The following is a 21887-nucleotide window of genomic DNA, read 5'->3' as shown; positions in this document are numbered from 1 at the left end:
GTAAGATAAGGGATAGATCAGCAGCTGCTTGCAGTGACCCTGAAGCTGGGAAACCGAGAATAGCAGTCATCTTATCTTTTGGCGGCACTCCAGGCATGTATGAGAGCCTGTATTTAGGTTGCAGAAGGTAACTTCTTGAGGCACAGCTTGTGCAGACATTACACCTCAGAGAAATCCAACCTTGAGGATGTGACCTTGTAAACTCTGGATTGACAGGGTTTTAGATGAAGAGGTCTTCTTTGCATTCTCCCAATGATCACTGTGGCTGCCTGAAATGTCTCTAATGCCTATGTCATTCGGCAAGAGAAGTATTGAACGTCAAACAGTGCAGCACAAGAACAGGCTCTTCGGCCCACAATGTCTGTGCTGAACTTGATGCCAAGACTAACTGTTATGCACCTGCACATAATCCATATCCTTCCATTCCCTGTATATCCACATGCCTATTCAGTCTGAAGAAGGGTCTCGACCCGAAATGTCACCCATTCCTTCTCACCAGAGATGCTGCCTGTCCCGTTGAGTTACTCCAGCATTTTGTGTCTACCTGCCTATTCAAAAGTCTCTTAAATGTCACTATTGCATCTGCCTCAACCATCACCCTCGGCACTCACCACCCTGTGTGTGAAAAAACTCTGTCCCAGAAATCTCCCTTAAACTCTGCTCCTCTCACCTTCAAGCTATGTCCTCTAGTATTTTATTTTCCCATTCTGGTAAAAGGGTTCTGACTGTCTACCCTATCTATACCTCTCATTATTTTATATACTGTACCTCTATCAAGTCTCCACTCAGCTTTCAAAGCTACAGAGGAAACAAATTAAACCTTTCTTTTTTGCCAGGACCCTCTTATCCAGAGCAGTATTCTGGTAAACCTCTTCACCTCCAGTCCAGTCTCATCCTTCATTAATCGGGGAGTTTAATGGCATAATCATGCTCCCGTTTTAACAAAAATCTTTTTGAAAGTCTAGAATCAAGTTTCATATCAAGCAATAGAAGCCTTAGAAATTGATATAATTTTGTTTAACACCAAGTAAAAACTATTTTCAACTATTAATTTCTAGACCATTATATATTACACTCTTTTCTCCCTTGACAACTGGGAGTGCAAGGATTGTTTGATTCCAGTCTGTTTCAATACTACATACTAAATGCCTAACTTTGTTTTAATGGCAGGACACGGTAACAGCCCTCGAGGCTCTCACAGAATTTGTTATCAAAATGAAATATGCAAAGCTTGATATGTCAGTAATGGTTAAATACAAAAGGCTTGGAGATATTCAGAAATTTGAACTGAACGAACAAAAGGCATTTACAAGACCATTAGAGGCAAGTACATTTTTGGCTTTGTTTGCATTTGCTGAAGTTTGGAAATTGGAAAACCAAGAATGCTATTTTTCATCCTGATAATATTGCTACCATTTTGTCCCTTTTTGTTCTATTTTTCGCAGATTGAAAAAAATGACAATTTACTTGTTACAACTACTGGCGGGACTGGCACAGCCACCGTTAATGTAAGTAACAAATTTACCTTATTTCAATGAACAATAAATGAACCAAAACTGCAACGTATATGAATTAAAATGGTTAAATGCGTAAGAAAGAACTGCAGATGCTGGTTTAAGTCAAAGGTAACAAAATGCTGGAGTAACTCAGCGGGTGACGCAGCATCTCTGGAAAGAAGGAATGGGCTGAGACCCTTCTTCAGACTGAACTAGTGCTGATTTGTTTTACACGCAGAATGTATAAGAATCAATTACGCAGAGAATAATTGAAATCATTCATTGTAACACCTATACAATGATGGACTTTTTAAAAATTATAACGCTGCATATCAAATGGACTTTGCTGATCATGGAGACATGTCTATTGATCTCATCCAATTAGACCTCAATCATAGAAATATTTGAACCATGTATACAGTTGGTCTTTGATTAACCTATTTTAATCCAACATTCCCAATCAGAATTCTTCGGGACCTTTCATGAGTTTATGAATTATTTTCTTCACATCACCATCTGCCAGTGTATTAAAGTCACCTATACCCACGGTTGTGTAGCCTCAGTCCTAAAGTAATTGATTCAGTGATATGTTCATTTACCCATATTGAAAACAAAATCTGCATATTACAGATCTATGATTTATGATGGAAAATAAAATTATATAATTAATATGAATTACCGTGCAGCAAAACTGCTCAATAACTTAATGTTGTAAACTCACCAAAATTCTGATTGACCTTAGATTCTGACCTTAGAGACTGACCTAGTAATCACATTGATTATATATAATTCATAAACTCATGAAAGGTCCCAAAGAATTCTGATTGGGAATGTTGGATTCAAATCACCCCCCCCCCCCGGACACTTATTATTATTTATTCAAATCATTTGCTATGTCGCTCTTCCAGGGAGATGCTAACTGCATTTCGTTGTCTCTGTACTGTACACTGACAATGACAATTAAAATTGAATCTGAATCTGAATCTGAATAATGATTTTAGTAACGTATGTTAACATTGATCCAGATACCAATCTCTTTTTACCTATTTTGCGTGAGAAAGGTCTGTTCTTACACCCAATGCATGTCATCATACTCTCATTAAGCCTTGTATGTGCTACTTCCTTCCTAATAAAGTTTCTGTTTCACCTTTCCAACATCAATCTGCTCCAGATGGATTATTATCATCCTTTTATTGTCATCTTGCAAAGCAACAGTTGTACAGTGCAAAATGAGAAGACGTTTCCCAGGGAATACCGGAGCATCGCACATAAAAACTTAAATATTTCACGCATAAATAAAAACGATTAACAAAACAAAAAACAATCCAGTTCCTGATAAAAACAGTACGAATAGTTTTTAAAAAGTGCAGTTTAAAAAAAAGCAACATTAAAATACAAGTAAAAAAACAGTCATAGAATGTCCAGGGCAGCTGATTTAAGTGGCCTGAGCCAGTGCCAGAGTTATTACTCAGTGCCAGTTATTAAATTGTCAGATCATTGCAAAACTGAAAAAAATCAAGGAAAGATTATTTGTAAATATGAAACCTTCAATTTTTATTTACATGATCTCGGGGAGAAGAGTGGAGAAATGAAGATTGAATGTTGTGCAATGATGCCTGACATTTACAGTTTAAATTATTGTACAGGTCAAGTATTTGGTTTAGTGCACCCTTGTATTACAAATCAAGTAAATTTGTAAAGCTTTTAATGTTTCATTAGGATAAATGATTCCATTGTCCATTTGTATTAGAGAACACTGGTTGGGTATCAATTGGTATAGTGCACTAATTTCTTAGAGTTATACAGTGTGGAAACAGGCCCTTAAACATGATTTTATACACCTCCTCTACAAGATCACTCTTCATTCTCCTGTGCTCCAAGTAATAGAGTTCCAGCCTACTCAACCTCTTCCTAGAGCAAGAGCCCTGAGTCCTGGCAACATCCTCGTAAATCCTCTCTATACCCTTTCCAGCTTCACAACATCTTTCCTATAACATGGTGCCCAGAACTGAACACAATACTCTAAATGGGCACCAACATCTTACATAACTGCAACATGACCTCCCAACTTCTATACTCATTACTCTAACTGATGAATGCAATTTTGCCAAAAGCCTTTTTGACCACCCTATCTACCTGCAACTCCATCTTCGAGGAACCATGCACCTGCACTCCTAGATCACTCTGCTCTACAACACTCTCTAGAGCCATACCATTCACTGTGTAGTTCCAGCCCATGTTAGACTTCCCAAAATGTAACACCTCACATTTGGCAGCATTAAATTCCTTCAACCATTCCCCAGCTCACAAGGCCAATCGATCAAGACCCTGCTGCAATTTTTCGTAACCATCTGCAAAACCTTTTGTATCATCTGCCACCTTGCTAATCTTGCCATGTACGTTCTCATTGATATAGATGACAACCATACTTGTCACCATACTTTAAGAACACTGTTAAGGTCTTGGAAAGGATGTATGTGAGATTTAGAAACATAGAAACATAGAAATTAGGTGCAGGAGTAGGCCATTCGGCCCTTCGAGCCTGCACCGCCATTCAATATGACCAAGATTGTGTTAAGGTTTGTGAACAGACAGAAAGAAGCTTAGTGAAAATCAATAAAACTGCAGATGCTGGAAGTCTGGAATAAAGACAGAAAATATTGAAAATACTCAGCTGATCAGGCAGCATTTGTGGACAGAAAAAGTGAATATTTTGGGTCAAACATTCTTTATCAGAGTTGGGATGGAGAGAAAACAAGTTAGTTTTAAGTTGCAGAGAAGGTGGGTTTTGAAAAGGTGAGGCCTGTGTTGCAATGGGGATAAACTGTTGATGCACTAATAATGTTGATAGAATAATGATGATAGAAAAAGAAAAAACAAAGAACATGAAAACTGCAAAATACAAAGCATCATGATTGACGAACAGCTGATGGGGAGTGAAAAACAGAGTCAATAATATCCACCTGCATCAGAACTGACCAGATAATAAAAAAACAAAAAACAAAAGTTTTTATTTTCGTTTTTTCGTTTTTTTAGTGTCCCACTTTGGCGATTTTTTTAGGCGACTGGGCTGTCGCCACATGGTCGCCGGGGTGTCGCCTGTATAGTCTCCTCAGTGGCCCAAAGAGTTGTAGCGTTTTTCTGGTCACTGCTGGATTTTGAAATGTTCAAAAAATTTCGGCCATAGTGGGCCTGATGCCAATGAGCCTAGCTTGACTTCTCCTGATGTAGGTGCTGTCGTAGGCTGTCGCCGGGATGACGTAGGTTGTTGCCAGATGACGTAGATTGTTGCTGGTGCTGACTTCGGTGAATTCCATTGGCGATTACCTACTCAGCCTACGTCAACCGACAACAGGTACCGGCAACTGAATTGTCTTAAGTTGTCTTCAGTTGTCATAGCTTCTCGTGGGTGGACGTAGGTTGTCGTAGGTGTGGTCGTAGGTGGATATCCTAATGGGTCGCCGGTTTTCGGTAGCTTGCCGTAGCTTGCCGTCGAGTAAGTGGTAGGTTGTTGTAGCTTGCCGTAGCTTGCCGTCGAGTAGGTGGTAGGTTGTTGTAGCTTGTCGTAGACATTGCCGTACGGGGGTCCAGTCGCCAGTTTTTTGCAGACCTGCTACGACCTTGACAGTCGCCGAAATGATCGCCCAAGTGGGAAACAGACCCTTCAGCCCACCGAGTCCACACGGACTGGCGATCCCTGCACATTAACACTATCCTACAAACATACTAGGGACAATCTACACATACACCAGACCAATTAATCTACATACCTCTACATCTTTGGAGTGTGGGAGGAAACTGAAGATCTCGGAGAAAACCCATATAGTCACGGAGAGACCGTACAAATTCCATACAGACAGATGTAGTTGGGATTGAACCCAGGCAGCAACTCTACTGCTGCGCCACCGTGGCCACCCGTAAACTTTGGCAAAGTTTTTCCCTTCCTCTCTTAAAGGCAGGGACAAACCAAGGTTAAAATTAACTAGGTAGCAGTAGCATTGTGGTTACATTCTTGTTATTTTTTTTGATCAATGGAGAATGAGCAGTGATTTGACATTGAGACTAAACTAACAGTTGAGTCCATTATATTTTCAACCTCATTACAATATTTAAATTCTTTGGCTTTCTTGACATTTTTTACCAAACTAATTGTTGTGCGTTATGACTGAAACTTGCAACATTTGCAACACCACCCAAAGATTGACTAATTGTGTGTAAACCAAAAAAATTCACCTCTTTTTTACTTAATGTGTGTTATGGGTCACTTGTGAAACCAATACCTATCAGTCTGAAGAAGGGTCCTGACCCAATCCATGTTCTCTAGAGATGCTGCTTAACCCGCTGAGTTACTTTGTGATTTTTTTCTTGACATCTGATTAGTTTTATTCCCCAGCAAAGGCAGAATTGCCCAAAATAATTGGTTCATAATTTGTAGGGCTTTATGTGCAATATTCAGCCAACATGGTAATCAACTAATATTGCTGAATTTTCACACATGTTTCAAAACATAAATGAGAAGATCAGGGTTAGGTTAGATTTTCATAAAGCTATTTAATTGGATCTTGTTTTTTCATAGATGCAAAGTATATATTATGTCATCGGCAGTTCTGGTGAAACTTGTCATTTCGACCTAAAAATAGATGCTACAAAAGCCACGTCAGGTGAGTATAGGAGCCACAGTTGCATTGTCTGCCGTAATGGAGTCATAGTCATAGTGGTATAGTGTGGAAACAGGCCCTTCGGCCCATCTTGCCCACACCGACCAACATGTCCCAGCTACACTAGTCCCACCTGCCCGCGTTTGGTTCATATCCCTCCAAGCCTGTCCTATCCATCTACCTGTCTAACTGTTTCTTAAACATTGGGATAGTCCCAGCCTCAACTACCTTGTTCCATACACCCACCACCCTTTGTGTGAAGAAGTTACTGCTCAGATTCCTATTAAATATTTTCCCCTTCACCTTAAACCTATATCTTCAGTCCCTCGATTCCCCTACTCTGGGCAAGAGACCCTGTGCGTCTACCCGATTTATTCCTCTCAGGATATTATACACCTCTGTAAGATTACCCCTCAACCTCCTGCGTTCCAGGGAATAGTGTCCCAGCCTACTCAACCTCTCCCTATAACTCAGACGCTCCAGTCCTGGCAACAACCTCGTAAATCTTCTCTGTACCCTTTCCAGTTTGACAACATATTTCCTATAACATGGTGCCCAGAACTGAACACAATACTCTAAATGCCGTCTCACCAATGTCTTATACAACTGCAACATGACCTCCCAAATTCTATACTCAATATATACGTCTATACTCTTATAATGTATCAAAATGTAACAATTTTTAAAAGATATTGTTAATATATGATTTATTCTGATTTAGTTTACTCAGATGTATTAATAATAATAATGATGGTCTATTTCCAGGTAGAAAACCTGCAGGCGTTCGGAAGGTTTATCGTCTGAAAGCTTGTGCAAAGTAAGTGTTGGGTGAGAGATGGCGTGAAGGTGGGCAGAGGTCTAATTACTGGGCAATTGTTGAAATGGAACATAAACTGAAAATACTGGAAAGGTGCAGTGTTTGTGGCAAAAAAAGAACAATATTCTGATGCACCTGTTATTTCCATAGAAAACTACTGTCGAATAACTAACTACTGTTTTGGACATGTTTAGGAAGGAACTGCAGATGCTGGAAAATCGAAGGTAGACAAAAATGCTGGAGAAACTCAGCGGGTGAGGCAGCATCTATGGAGCGAAAGAAAAAGGCGACGTTTCGGGTCAAGACCCGAAACGTGCCTTTTTCTTTCGCTCCATAGATGCTGCCTCACCCGCTGAGTTTCTCCAGCACTTTTTGTCTACCACTATTTTGGACATGTACTGTTTTGGTTTCAGGTTTCCAGCATTTGTTATTTATGATATGGAGCACACTTTAAAACTGACTCTCTGGAGCCTATTCTGTGTGAGTTATCACAATGACCTTAACCATCAGGAGCAATCCAATAATTGCTCCTTAATCAGCTGAAATGGCACCATTGTAATGATACAACAAGAGGAACTGGAGTACTCAGGCCTCCTGCATCAAGCACAAAGGGAAAGGTGTAAAGGGTGCAAGCTATTTTTTTAATTTTATGATTTTATTTTATGATTCCATGAATTATGATCCCCAGCAGCATTAGACCACTGCCCCACAAAATCCCATTTAACCAGAATTATTATGCTTAATCACATTACATAACATGAAAAATATGAGTCTGAAAAAGGGTCTCGAGCCGAAACGTCATCCATTCCTCTCGAGAGATGCTGCCTGGCCCGCTGAGTTTCTACCGTATTTTGTGTCTATCTTTGGTTTAAACCAGAATCTGCAGTTCTTTCCTGCACATGACAAATATCTTCACAGTCAAAGCAATAATGAGTTTGCAATATGCAATGTTTATGTACACGAGTTGAACATTTATGAATATCATATCTATTTCGGACAACAATCCTTAGAAATAGCTTAGTTGTCAGAAAGTGTTTGTGCTTTACTTATGCTGCTAATACACTAGCAGCTGTTAATCTGAAGGATACTTCCATTGTGATCTCCAAATCCATTATAATGACCAAAGACTTAATTAAAACTGGTCTAATAGAAATCAGGTCAACATTTATAGTAGGAAAATCCTTTCTTTTAATCTTGATTGCTTCAATGGTTGAAGAATACACTTTGTTTGCTATTGTTAGCATATAATAGTGGGGGAATTGTGAGATGACAACTATTTAATTTTTTTGGACTCTGTACCAAACTAAAAATAAATTAGTCCTAATGCAGCATCATTTTACTTTGTAGGAACTGAGTAAGATATTGAAATCACCTCATAGAAACATAGAAACATAGAAATTAGGTGCAGGAGTAGGCCATTCGGCCCTTCGAGCCTGCACCGCCATTCAATATGATCATGGCTGATCATCCAACTCAGTATCCCGTACCTGCCTTCTCTCCATACCCTCTGATCCCCTTAGCCACAAGGGCCACATCTAACTCCCTCTTAAATATAGCCAATGAACTGGCCTCAACTACCCTCTGTGGCAGAGAGTTCCAGAGATTCACCACTCTCTGTGTGAAAAAAGTTTTTCTCATCTCGGTTTTAAAGGATTTCCCCCTTATCCTTAAGCTGTGACCCCTTGTCCTGGACTTCCCCAACATCGGGAACATTCTTCATGCATCTAGCCTGTCCAACCCCTTAAGAATTTTGTAAGTTTCTATAAGATCCCCTCTCAATCTCCTAAATTCTAGAGAGTATAAACCAAGTCTATCCAGTCTTTCTTCATAAGACAGTCCTGACATCCCAGGAACCTTCCCTGCACTCCCTCTATGGCAATAATGTCCTTCCTCAGATTTGGAGACCAAAACTGTACGCAATACTCCAGGTGTGGTCTCACCAAGACCCTGTACAACTGCAGTAGAACCTCCCTGCTCCTATACTCAAATCCTTTTGCTATGAAAGCTAACATACCATTCACTTTCTTCACTGCCTGCTGCACCTGCATGCCTACTTTCAATGACTGGTGTACCATGACACCCAGGTCTCGCTGCATCTCCCCTTTTCCTAATCGGCCACCATTTAGATAATAGTCTGCTTTCCTGTTTTTGCCACCAAAATGGATAACCTCACATTTATCCACATTATACTGCATCTGCCAAACATTTGCCCACTCACCCAGCCTATCCAAGTCACCTTGCAGTCTCCTAGCATCCTCCTCACAGCTAACACTGCCCCCCAGCTTAGTGTCATCCGCAAACTTGGAGATATTGCCTTCAATTCTCTCATCCAGATCATTAATATATATTGTAAATAGCTGGGGTCTTGTCGAAAGCCTTCTAGAAGTCCAGATACACCACATCCACTGGTTCTCCCCTATCCACGCTACTAGTTACATCCTCGAAAAATTCTATAAGATTCGTCAGACATGATTTACCTTTCGTAAATCCATGCTGACTTTGTCCAATGATTTCACCACTTTCCAAATGTGCTGCTATCCCATCTTTAATAACTGACTCTAGCAGTTTCCCCACTACCGATGTTAGACTAACTGGTCTGTAATTCCCCGTTTTCTCTCTCCCTCCCTTCTTAAAAAGTGGGGTTACGTTTGCTACCCGCCAATCCTCAGGAACTACTCCAGAATCTAAAGAGTTTTGAAAGATTATTACTAATGCATCCACTATTTCTGGAGCTACTTCCTTAAGTACTCTGGGATGCAGCCTATCTGGCCCTGGGGATTTATCGGCCTTTAATCCATTCAATTTACCCAACACCACTTCCCGACTAACCTGGATTTCACTCAATTCCTCCAACTCCTTTGACCCGCGGTCCCCTGCTATTTCCGGCAGATTATTTATGTCTTCCTTAGTGAAGACGGAACCAAAGTAGTTATTCAATTGGTCCACCATATCCTTGTTCCCCATGATCAACTCACCTGTTTCTGACTGCAAGGGACCTACATTTGTTTTAACTAATCTCTTTCTTTTCACATATGTATAAAAACTTTTGCAGTCAGTTTTTATGTTCCCTGCCAATTTTCTTTCATAATCTATTTTTCCTTTCCTAATTAAGCCCTTTGTCCTCCTCTGCTGGTCTCTGAATTTCTCCCAGTCCTCTGGTAGGCTGCTTTTTCTGGCTAATTTGTACGCATCATCCTTCGCTTTGATACTATCCCTGATTTCCCTTGTTATCCACGGATGCACTACCTTCCCTGATTTATTCTTTTGCCAAACTGGGATGAACAATTTTTGTAGTTCATCCATGCAGTCTTTAAATGTCTTCCATTGCATATCCACCGTCAACCCTTTTAGAATTAATTGCCAGTCAATCTTGGCCAATTCACGTCTCATGAAACAATTCACATCTCATGAAACAGATTTCAGAATGAGTTGATTATTAAACCCATTCCTCAGGTATATTCAATCCCAAATGTTTGGGTAAACAACTTCAAAAATGCGTCATTATTTTGGTGCATCAGAATTGCATCGCTGCTAATGCTTTAGCCTTTAAATGTGTTAAATGTTGATTTCTCCTTTCAACTGTCGACAAAGCACTGTGGAATGCCTGTGACATTATGTTTGTCCTAACAACTTGTGAGGTATAAAATTCTCTATTTATGGTCAGAACAGAGCTACAAAAGAGCATGCGCAGATATTCCTCTTTAAAATTTAGAAATAATTTGTAGACATGTCTAAATAGTTTCATGAATGGTGAATCACGTTTGACAAATTTGCATGAATTTTTTTAAGAATTCAGGGAGAATAGACAAAGGTGAATCTACAGATGTAGTGTATTTAGATATCCAAAAGCATTTGACACAATGCCAGATGAGTTGCTAGTGCATAAGATAAGTGCCAAAGGTTTGGAGAGAAGCTTGAAAGCATGCTCCACCAGACAGAAACAGCTTCTTCCGCTCTGTTATCAGGCTACCATAAGCTAGGGTACTGTCTGATTCACCTCTACCACATTGCGGACATTGGACTTTGTCTACGGAACTGATGTGCTACAATATGCTACTGAGAAATATATTCTGCACTCTGTATTTCCCCTTTTGCTCCACCTATTGTACTTGAGTTTTACTTGATTATATTTATATATAGTATTACCTGATCTGATTGGATAGCATGCAGATAAAACTTGTGATGGAAAACCGGCCATCACATAGCAAATGAAGAGTTGGAATAAATGGTTCTTTGCTGGCCGAAGAGATGTAATTGGTGGACTACCCTGGAGATCAGTTCACCGCCTTCAATTATTTAATATTTACATTAATTATATGGAGGAGGGAATGAACTGTAAGGTTTTCCAATTTGCCCATGATATAAACATAGGAGGAAGATCATGTCTTGGTGAGGGCATTGTGGTTCTGCAACAGGTTAGAGATAGATCAATAGCGTGAGTATCTGGCTAATGAAGATTCACAGAACTAATTCTTTATGTGAAGAGGCTAGAGCATTGTATTTGTAATCCTTGAGGTTTAAAGGAACGAGGGGTGACCTTATTGAAACATATAAGCTAAGCTGCTTGACAAGGTAGATATTCCTTTTTTTTCGCCAATATGAGGGGCATGAACAAGGGGGCAAAGCTGCAAAATAAGGGGCAGTCAAGTGAGGCACGAGGGGAAGTTGAGAGCAGGAATTTTCCTGTTGGGTTATTAAATATTATTTTTTATTCTTGTTTTTAGATCTAAACCAAGATCTGAATATGACGTTGGGGAATCAGACCATTATGTCATGGAGATAACCCTGAACACAGGCTTATTACCAGATGAGGAGGACCTAAAAATGGTTAAGCAATTATATCTATGTAATATCTCATTTAAAACTCCATAATGTAATTATTTGATGACTAAATGTTATGTTTTCATTTCTTTAGCTGTTAAATGGAGTTGATGGTCTCATTCTGGACTATAGAATATCAGATAGAAGCGTCATTCTTCAAATAAATCCAGTAAGGAGTATAAACAAATATTTATTGTTTTCTTCTTCTATTGTTCAAGCTTTGTATTAATTAAGATAAGTGGTGACAACAGTGAACAGTATAATGTTGTAATGATAGTGGCTGCTATAGGATAATAATAAACCAAAATAAATATGAATGCAAAAATCTGAATTTACTGAATCATATCAGTTTCCAACTAAATAAAGGTAAAACAATACTTTCATTTACATCATGCCTTTCATGACAAGATGCCCCAAAGTACTGTCCATGTCAATGGAATATTTATGACTTTTAGTCATTTTCCAGATAGTTCCCACATAGCAAGCTCCCACAATTAAAACTGTGATTACGTTTAGATAAGTTTTCATTCTGTTAATTAGGGATTAGGGACAGAAGGGTGGTATGGTGAAGCAGCAGAAGGGTTGCTGCCTTATAGCGCTTGCAGTGCTGGAACTATGGGTGCTGTCTGTACGGAGTTTGTACGTTCTGCCTGTGACCTGCGTGTGTTTTCTCCGAGATCTTTGGTTTCCTCACGCACTCCAAAGACGTCCAGGATTGAAGGTTAACTGGCTTCGGTGAAATTGTAAATTGCCCCTAGTGTGTGTAGGATAGTGTTAATGTGTGGGGATCGCTGGTCAGCGCAGACTTGGTGGGCAGAAGTGCCTCTTTCAATGCTGCAGCTCTAAAACAATTTTTTTTAATGTTGACATGGTGATCATGGATAACTTCCCTCATTTTCTACAATTTAATGTCACACAATAGTTTATCTACTCCTGTTGTGGCATTTGGAACCTCAGTTTGGTGTCCCATGTGAATGACAACTCTGATTTAGAGATGACGTCCTGTATTTAGTACAGCACAGGAACAGGCCCTGGACCCCACAATGTCTGTGCCAAACATGATGTCAAGCCCAACACTTATCTGTCTGCACATGATCCATATCTCATCATTCCCTGCATATAAGTTCATAAGTTCATTTATTGTCACATACACCAATTGGTGTGGTGAAATTTCACTGGCCAGGTCAGTCATACAATTTAAAAAAGCAACAGACTCTGTAAACACATTTTAACATAAACATCCATCACAGTGACACCTAAACATTCCTCACTGTGATGGAAGGCGAAATAAAAGTTCCATGTCCATCCCTTATTGTTCTTCCTTGGTCGGGGGCCTCGAGCCCCCCGTTGACGGGACGGTCTTAACTCCCGTAGCCGGCGGTGTTTGGGCCCTCCGCATTGAGGCGTTCAGCTCCTGCATCGGGGGGATGTCAGCTCCCCCGTGCCGGGCGATCAAACCTCGTGTCGGGGCTGGACGAACCTTCTGCAGCGTTGGAGCTCCCGACTTGCCTCTCCCGAGACTGTGAGCCCTTGATGGTAAGTCTGAAGGTAGCGGTGGGAGCCCGACACCCCCCCCCCCCCCCCCACATAAAACAAACAGAAGAACATTAAACCAAACGCTAAAAATAACAAAATGGATGAAAAAAACAAACAGACTGCCGGCAGGGCTGCCATCCCCCTCCTCAGGCCCCCCCCTATATCAGTGTGTCCATCCAAAAGTTTCTTAAATGCCACTATTATATCTGTCACCACCAGCCCTGGCAGCATGATCCAGGCACTCACCACCCTCTGTATGAAAAACCTACCCTGATATTTCCATCCTTGGACTGCAAGATCCCTCTGCACAACGATGATGTTAACGATCTTGCTATTAATTGTACATTTCCCCACCTACATTTGAACCTCCCATAGTGCAACACCTTCTATTTGATCGGATTGAACGCCATTTGTTTCTTCATTATTATTGTCATGTTTACCAAGACACGTTGAAAAGCGTTTGTTTGCGTGCCATCCAGTAAACAAAAACTGATTATACATGAATACAATCAAGTACACAGTGCAACAATAAACGATAATGGGTACAACATTTAGTGCAAAGATATAACATTGAATTCCAATAAAGTCTGATTAAATAAAGTTCAAAGATCTCCAATGAGGTAGATGGGAGATCAGGACCACTCTCTTGTGGTAGAGTCTGTATCTCCTGCCCAATGGGAGAGTGGAGAAGAGCGAGTGACCGGGGCGAGACTAGTCCTTGATTAGGATGGTGGTCTTGCCAAGGCAGCATAAAGTGTAGATGGAATTAATGGAAAGGAGGCTGGTTAGTGTGATGGTCTGGGCTGTGTCCACAGTTCTCTGCAATTTCTTGAGGTCTTGGTTGGAGCTGTTCCCAAACCAGGCTGTGATACATCCGGATAAGATGCTTTCAATGGTGCATCTGTATAAGTATGAGGGTAGTTGGAGACGTGACAAACTTCCTCAGCATTGTAAGGAAGTAGAAGCGTTGTGGCACTTTCTTGGCCATAGATTTGATGCAGCTGGTCCAAGACAAATTACTTGTACTATTTATTCCTAAGAACTTGAAGCTTTTGACCATCTCCATTGCAATGCTATCAATGTAGACTGAGGTATGTGTACTGCTTTGCTTTCTGAAGTCAATCACTATCTCCTTTGTCGTGCTGACATTGAGGAAGAGGTTGGTGTCTTGGCACCATTAATGGGTTTTTAATCACCTTTCTGTACATGCCTCACCATCATTCAATGTCCACTACGGTGGTATCGTCTGGAAACTTGGAGATTGAGTTGTGTTGAGTTGGTATTTGGCTGCACAGTCGTGAATGTATAAGGAGCATAGTAGGGGTCTGAGAGCATATCCTTGCACGGCACCAGTGTTGAGAGTTATCGTGGAGAATTATCCTTACTGATTGTGGTCTGTTGTTCAGAAAGTCAAGGATCCTGTCAAGTCCAGCGAAGTTCTGACTCCAAGTTCCACGAGTTTGGAGATGTGCTTGATGGGATAATGGTGTTGAAAGTAGAGCTATCGTCGATGAATAGGAGTCTGACATAGGTGTCCTTCTTATCCAGGAGTTTCAGGGATGAATGTAGGGCTAGAGAGATGGCATCAGACGTGGACCTGTTGGGATGATAGGAGAACTACAGAGGATCAAGGCTGGATTTAATATGTGCCATAACCAGCCTCTCAAAGCACATGCTCTGCATATTTCTGACCTTGTCTATACCCCTCTGTTTACTTTGACAGCCTTCCTCACAGTTTGCGACTCCAGAAACCTTGGTGTCATCTTACTAACTAACCTATTTATGTTTATGTCCAAGTCATTTATATATAATATCACAAACAGCAGCAGTCCCAGAACTCCACCAGTCGTAGACGTTCAGACTGAATATTTTTATATAGGTATAAAAAGCCTTGGGATTTTCTTTAAACTGACTCGTAAAAGCCATATTGTAGCCCCTTTTGGCTGTTCTAATTGCCCACGAGTTCTTTCCCACTTGCTTTATATTCCTCAAGGTCTCTGTCTGATTTCATCTTCTTAAACCCTGCATGCACTTTCATTTTCTTTTTGACCAAATTTGCAATCTCTTTGTTCATCCAAGGTTCCCTTACTTTGCTACCCTTATCCCTCCTCCTTACTGGAACATGCTGGTGCTGAATTTTGATCAACTGGCCGTTAAATGGTTCCCACATGTCAGATGTGGACGTACCCAATAACAACTGCAAATACAACCGCAAATTATATTTAATCCAAACAAAAACAAAAGAACTTGAAGGAATAGTTCCTATTAGTTCTCTGCATTGCTGAACTTTGACATCAGGTCTGCTCTATCCCCATATCCCTTGGAGTCTAGAGATCCATGAATCTCAACGTTGATGCACAACCCAAGGGGATTCCAGCACTGAGTGATGACATTTTTCCATATCTCATTCTGAATTAGCCCAGTCCTAGGATGTGACCAGTTAGGATCCTAAAATGTTAACTTGTCTCCAGTATCTGTATTTCAGTTAAAGTACAGATCCAAAACAATCAGACCTCCTCATGCCAAGTACACAGTATTTCAATTCTTGAATTTTCACCTTGCCGTTTTCTTTTTATTTCAGATTCCATCAGAGCAATACTTCTGTGTTGCATTCCTAGTCTATGAAGTAATGGAAGTTGGAATGGTTACCCCGTCTCCTTTCACAGTTTACAACTATCATTCTCCAGGTAGTTCATCATTCTCTGTGATGCCAAACTTTGTAGAGATCAGCCAATTCTTTTTCCATCCATTGTACCATCCACATGGTTGCAAAATGGACAAAATTGCTCAAAAAAAGTAAACATTTACAGCTTCATTTCTTTTTAAAATTCTGCCTATGTTTTCAATATAAATTTTCAGGGCTGCCAAAAGACTTATTCACACTGGCTTAAAGTGTTTAATATCCAAATAAAACACTGAGGTCCAGCTGTGAAAATGTGACTTTAACACAATCACATTAGTAAGAACTTTATGTGTTATTATTGTTTCTTTTTTATTTTATTTTTGCTATTACTCAGATGACAATCAAAGCTCAAGGCAATTATGCAACCGCAGTTATGTTTTTAGCACTGAAGAATATATTGTTTTTTTTATATGATTCCCCAATATTTTTTTGGTAAAAGATGGGCTCGAACAATGCCTGCTGGCCAGATTAGGATGTAGCTGGGACATCGCCCATAATATTTCTGTGGAAGCTGCAATTTACAAGGAAAGCTGTGGTGCATTTTTCAAGGTGACCTGCAGACATACTGTTTCACAGAAATAACACTACGAGTAGGTATCAGGATGATAATAACCATCAACTTCAAGGAACTGAAGGTGCTGGTTTACAAAATGGACACAAAATGTTGGTGTAACTTAGCGGGTCAAGCAGCATCTGCGGAGACCATGGATATGCAATATTTTGGGTCGGGACTTTTCTTCAGATTTATTATAAAAGGGGGAGAAATCTAGAAGAGAGGTTAGTAGGACAAAGTCACTCAAGTGGTAGGTGGAAAAGGTGAGGGGAGGGTATTTGGCAGATAAATTATTAACAGTCTGCTTAATCGACCAAGTTAATCCCTTTGATCAATATTCAGAAGTATTGTAAAGAGCTGCTGCTCTTATAGAATTTTACAAAGTGGATGGAACAGCACACTTCAGAGGTTAAAGGCTGCATCGTTGTAGCTTCATTTGTAATAAAACCGCATTTAATAAAATCCTATAAAATAGCAGTTATTTACAATCCATCTGTTGATCATGGGCCTCCTTCATTGTCAGAGTGAAGCCCAGCACAAATTGGAGGAACAGCACCTCATATTCGCTTGGGCAGTTTACACCCCAGCGGTATGAACATTGGCTTCTCCAACTTCAAGTAACCCTTGCTTTCCCTCTCTCCATCCCTCCCCCTTCCCAGTTCTCCAAACAGTCTTAATGTCTCCGCCTACATTCTTTCTTTTTCCCGCCCCTGACATCAGTCTGAAGAAGGGTCTCGACCCGAAACGTCACCCATTCCTTCTCTCCATAGATGCTGCCTCACGCGCTGAGTTACTCCAGCATTTTGTGTCTACCTGTTGATCATGGGGATTAAATTGGTTGATCAACACAGAATTTCTAGAAGAGATCAAATAGATAATCCAGAGGAATCAGCAAGTGCTACCTGCAAAGCCTTGGTTTGGTATCTGCCATGGCCAACCATTTATCAAAGGAGTCTTCACCTTAGAAGGAAGTTCATTTACTGTAATAACAAACCTTTTGCATCTTCTTTTACGTGACGTGTCATCCACAATGGCTGAACACTGCCAATTTGGGTATGATATTTTTTAATAGTCTCAGTGAAATGAATGTTTCACACAAATAGCACATCTGAATATCATCCTGGTTTTAATACATGACAGAGAGAAGTGTGATTACCTAAGATATTTAATTAAGTTTTCAGACAATCAGAGCAGGCTTCAGGATTTTAATGATGGGGAAAATCGTCAGCCCAGAATGTTGACAATATTGTGTTGTTTCTGTGATCCAAATCCAACCTGCGGAATTAACGTGGACATTAATCTCATGGTTCTATTTCCCCTTATCCTTCACATCTTTTTACTCTAGTTTTGGCAACTAGGCGGCTTGAAAGAGAATGGTAACGATTAATGACTTATTCATATAATATTAAAGCATTAATGCAGAATCTCATATTACATATCATTTGTTTTATTTCTATAGACAAAAGGTGCACTATCTTTTACAATGTTATAGGAGAAAATAAGCTTTTAAAGCTGTGCCACGGGGAAGAGTGCAAATGTATGGAAGGTAAGAATAATTTGTCAATCTTATTGGAAATATTACAAAACAATGAGGAAACAATGTGAAATAAGAACACATTGTGATATTGGCAATAACTGAAATACAAATTGGGTAAATTGGTACTATGTACATTTATATAGCATCATTTGATTAGCTTTCATGCTGCAATATGTTTAAAAACCTGATTTTTATCTAATACTAGACCAGGTGCAGACCCGCTGGGTCTGTTCCCCCAATGCGCGGTTGCGGCTTCATACGCACACTAACCACCCCCCCCCCCCCACACACACACACACAGCGGGGGGGGGGGGGGGATAGAGGGAGGGTGAGAAGGGGGGTAGAGGGAGGGGGAGATGGGGAGAGATTGGGGAGGGGAGGAAAGGGGGGAAGGGAGAGAGAGGGGGATGGGGAGGGAGAGGGGAGGGGGGGACGGGAGAAGAGGGGTAGGGGGTGGGAGAGGGGGGGAGAGGGTGAAAGTGGGAGAGAGAGAGAGGAGAGGGGAGAGGATCTAAAATGGATAGTTAATTTAGATTACATTTTTGAGTTAATTTTCCAGATCTTTTTAATCTTCCTTTTATGTTTCAGCGGTATGCAGTGAAATGCAGCCACCAATAAATACCACCTTCAGTGTACAAGCCAAATATGCAGCTGCATGCAGTAAGAAGCCAACTTATGGTGAGTATTTTCAGACTTTGGAAGTCTCGTTATATTCTTGTTTCTGAAACAGGTCCATTACTTGCCATTATTAACGTGTCACAAAACTGCATTGCAACAAGCAGTAAAGCTTTCCTAGTCAATGAATCCATTTTATCCTTTGCCTCATTCAACAAAAACATTATACTTTCTTTCAGACACCAGAGGGTATAAGTAGAGACAGAGGCTGGCAGGACGTAAGTGGCAAAAGATGCTGAATTCATCCTTTCTCTCCATACCTGTTATGGCACACCAGTCACTGTCTCCCACCTCACTCTTCACTCTTCTCCCCTTGGTATCTTCTGCTCATTATCCAGCTCCTCACCTGGTTCCACAAATTGCCTGCCAGCCCCTCCCTCATCCCTCCCTCTCACTTTGCAGCTTCCCACTGGTTAGGCTGCAATTGGAGTTTTGTGTACCATTCTGGTCGCTACACCATAGGAAGGATGTGATTGTAGTGGGGAGAGTGCTGAGGAGATTCACCCTGCCTGGATTACAGGTCTTTACTCATGGGGGGAATTTGGATAGGGTGGACTTGTTTGTCCCTGAAGCGAAGGAGACCAAAGGGTGGTTTAAAATAAATATATAGGATTACGAGGCATAGATAGGATAGATAGTCCTTGATAGTGTGCTCAAAAATGTCTGTTTAAATGAAAGGAACGAAGAAGTAGAGTAGATCTGAAGCAAGTCTTTTTTGCAAAGTGGTTGAAAAAACATTTAGATTCACTCTCAAGCAGGCAAGACATAGATAAACACCATCTTAATGCAGACAGGTGGGATGAGTGTAGATGTACAAAACGGTTGGCATGGATGGAGTAAGCTGAATGACCTGTTTCTGTGCTGTACAACTCAATGACACTTGCATTATCTTGGCAGTGACAGCTTTAAACACTGCTATCAGCATTGAAACTGAGAGCAGTAATCTTCCCATAAAACACGTGCTCCACGCTCAAGACTGTCCTGCACTGGCTTCAGTTGTGTCAGCCATTCCCATGTAAACATAGAAACATAGAAAATAGGTGCAGGAGTAGGCCATTCAGCCCTTCGAGCCTGCACCGCCATTCAATATGATCATGACTGATCATCCAACTCAGTATCCTGTATCTGCCTTCTCTCCATACCCCCTGATCTCTTTAGCCACAAGGGCCACACCTAACTCCCTCTTAAATATAGCCTATGAACTGGCCTCAACTACCTTCTGTGGCAGAGAATTCCACAGATTCACCACTCTCTATGTGAAAAATATTTTTCTCCTCTCGGTCCTAAAAGACTTCCCCCTTATCCTTAAACTGTGACCCCTTGTTCTGGACTTCCCGAACATCAGGAACAATCTTCCTGCATCTAGCCTGTCCAACCCCTTAAGAATTTTGTAAGTTTCTATAAGATCCCCCCTCAATGTTCTAAATTCTAGCGAGTACAAGCCGAGTCTATCCAGTCTTTCGTTATATGAAAGTCCTGCCATCCCAGGAATCAGTCTGGTGAACATTCTCTGTACTCCCTCTATGGCAAGAATGTCTTTCCTCAGATTAGGAGACCAAAACTGTACGCAATACTCCAGGTGAGGTCTCACCAAGACCCTGTACAACTGCAGTAGAACCTCCCTGCTCTTATACTCAAATCCTTTTGCTATGCATGCTAACATACCATTCGTTTTCTTCACTGCCTGCTGCACCTGCATGCCTACTTTCAATGACTGGTGTACCATGACACCCAGGTCTTGTTGCATCTCCCATTTTCCTAATCGGCCACCATTCAGATAATATTCTACTTTCCTGTTTTTGCCACCAAAGTGGATAACCTCACATTTATCCACATTATACTGCATCTGCCATGCATTTCCCACTCACCCAACCTATCCAAGTCACCTTGCAGCCTCCTAGCATCCTCCTCACAGCTAACACTGCGCCCCAGCTTCGTGTCATCCGCAAACTTGGAGATGTCTGTTGCGCTAGTATGGGTGTTGCGGGTCGAAGGTACTGGTTTCCAGAGGGCTAGTATAGACATTGTGGGCCGACCGGATTCTTGGGCTGGCATCCAACTGTTACAACGATTTTAAAAGCCAAGCCGAGGCAAACAATTGGGCTGCAGCCACCCGACAACCAAAATTCATTTTGTGAACACAAACTTTTTTAAAAGGTGTGGCAAAAAATTGGGCTGCAGCCACCTGACAATCAAAATTCATTTTGTGAACACAAACTTTTTAAAAAGGCGAGGCAAACAATTGGGCTGCAGCCACCTGACAACCAAAATTCATTTTGTGAAGACAAACTTGTTAAAAAGGCAAGGCAAACAATTGGGCTGCAGCCACCTGACAACCAAAATTCATTTTGTGAAGACAAACTTGTTAAAAAGGCAAGGCAAACAATTGGGCTGCAGCCACCTGACAACCAAAATTCATTTTGTGAAGACAAACTTGTTAAAAAGGCGAGGCAAACAATTGGGCTGCAGCCACCTGACAACCAAAATTCATTTTGTGAACACAAACTTGTTAAAAAGGCAAGGCAAACAATTGAGCAGCAGCCACCTTACAGCCGCATCGAGGGGACTCACCGTGGAGTAGACGTGCGTTCAGTGTTATTCGCAGCTCAGAGAGCCGTGACCCTCTCGCTTCCTGGATCTGGCAGAGACTGAGTGAGGGACTACACTTCTGGGTTTTATAGTCCCTCCCCCCTGCCGCCAGTGTGGGCAGCAGAGAGAATGGGGAATTAAAAAAAACCATTAATATCTCTCTGATTTTTCATCGATGGGAATAATCCTCCGGTCCCGGAAGGTGGAGGGGGGCTCTGAGCGAGGTGGCCAAAAATGACGGCCCTAGGTGGTGGCATTCTCTTGGAAATCGCGCCACAGTGGGCCAAAAGCGGTCAAGATCAGACTTTTAGTAATATAGATAGTATCTAGCTGGAGTCCCAGCACTGAGCGTTGCGGTACCCCACTAGTCACTGCCTGCCATTCTGAAAAGGACCCGTTTACTCCTATTCTTTGCTTCCTGTCTGCCAGCCAGTTCTCTATCCACATCAATACTGAACCCCCAATACCGTGTGCTTTAAGTTTGCATACTAATCTCTTATGTGGGTCCTTGTCAAAAGCCTT

At 41.1% G+C, this 21887-nt stretch overlaps 1 protein-coding gene across 1 annotated transcript in view; it reads left to right on the top strand.

The window, feature by feature from the left end:
* c5 (complement C5) overlaps window positions 1–21887 on the top strand; it is a 208835-nt gene that overhangs the window by 166354 nt on the left and 20594 nt on the right. The window contains exons 30-38 of the mRNA XM_033048613.1: window positions 1171–1323; window positions 1446–1508; window positions 6073–6157; window positions 6920–6971; window positions 11696–11798; window positions 11887–11961; window positions 15910–16015; window positions 18024–18110; window positions 18690–18779. Of these exons, the coding sequence (XP_032904504.1) occupies window positions 1171–1323; window positions 1446–1508; window positions 6073–6157; window positions 6920–6971; window positions 11696–11798; window positions 11887–11961; window positions 15910–16015; window positions 18024–18110; window positions 18690–18779 (814 nt within the window). The remainder of the gene's footprint in view (window positions 1–1170; window positions 1324–1445; window positions 1509–6072; window positions 6158–6919; window positions 6972–11695; window positions 11799–11886; window positions 11962–15909; window positions 16016–18023; window positions 18111–18689; window positions 18780–21887) is intronic.

Source organism: Amblyraja radiata, chromosome 32 (genome assembly GCF_010909765.2).
Source record: "Amblyraja radiata isolate CabotCenter1 chromosome 32, sAmbRad1.1.pri, whole genome shotgun sequence".
NCBI classification, from domain to species: domain Eukaryota; kingdom Metazoa; phylum Chordata; class Chondrichthyes; order Rajiformes; family Rajidae; genus Amblyraja; species Amblyraja radiata.
Note: the sequence above shows the minus strand (reverse complement) of the source record. Positions and strands in the feature narration are given on the sequence as shown.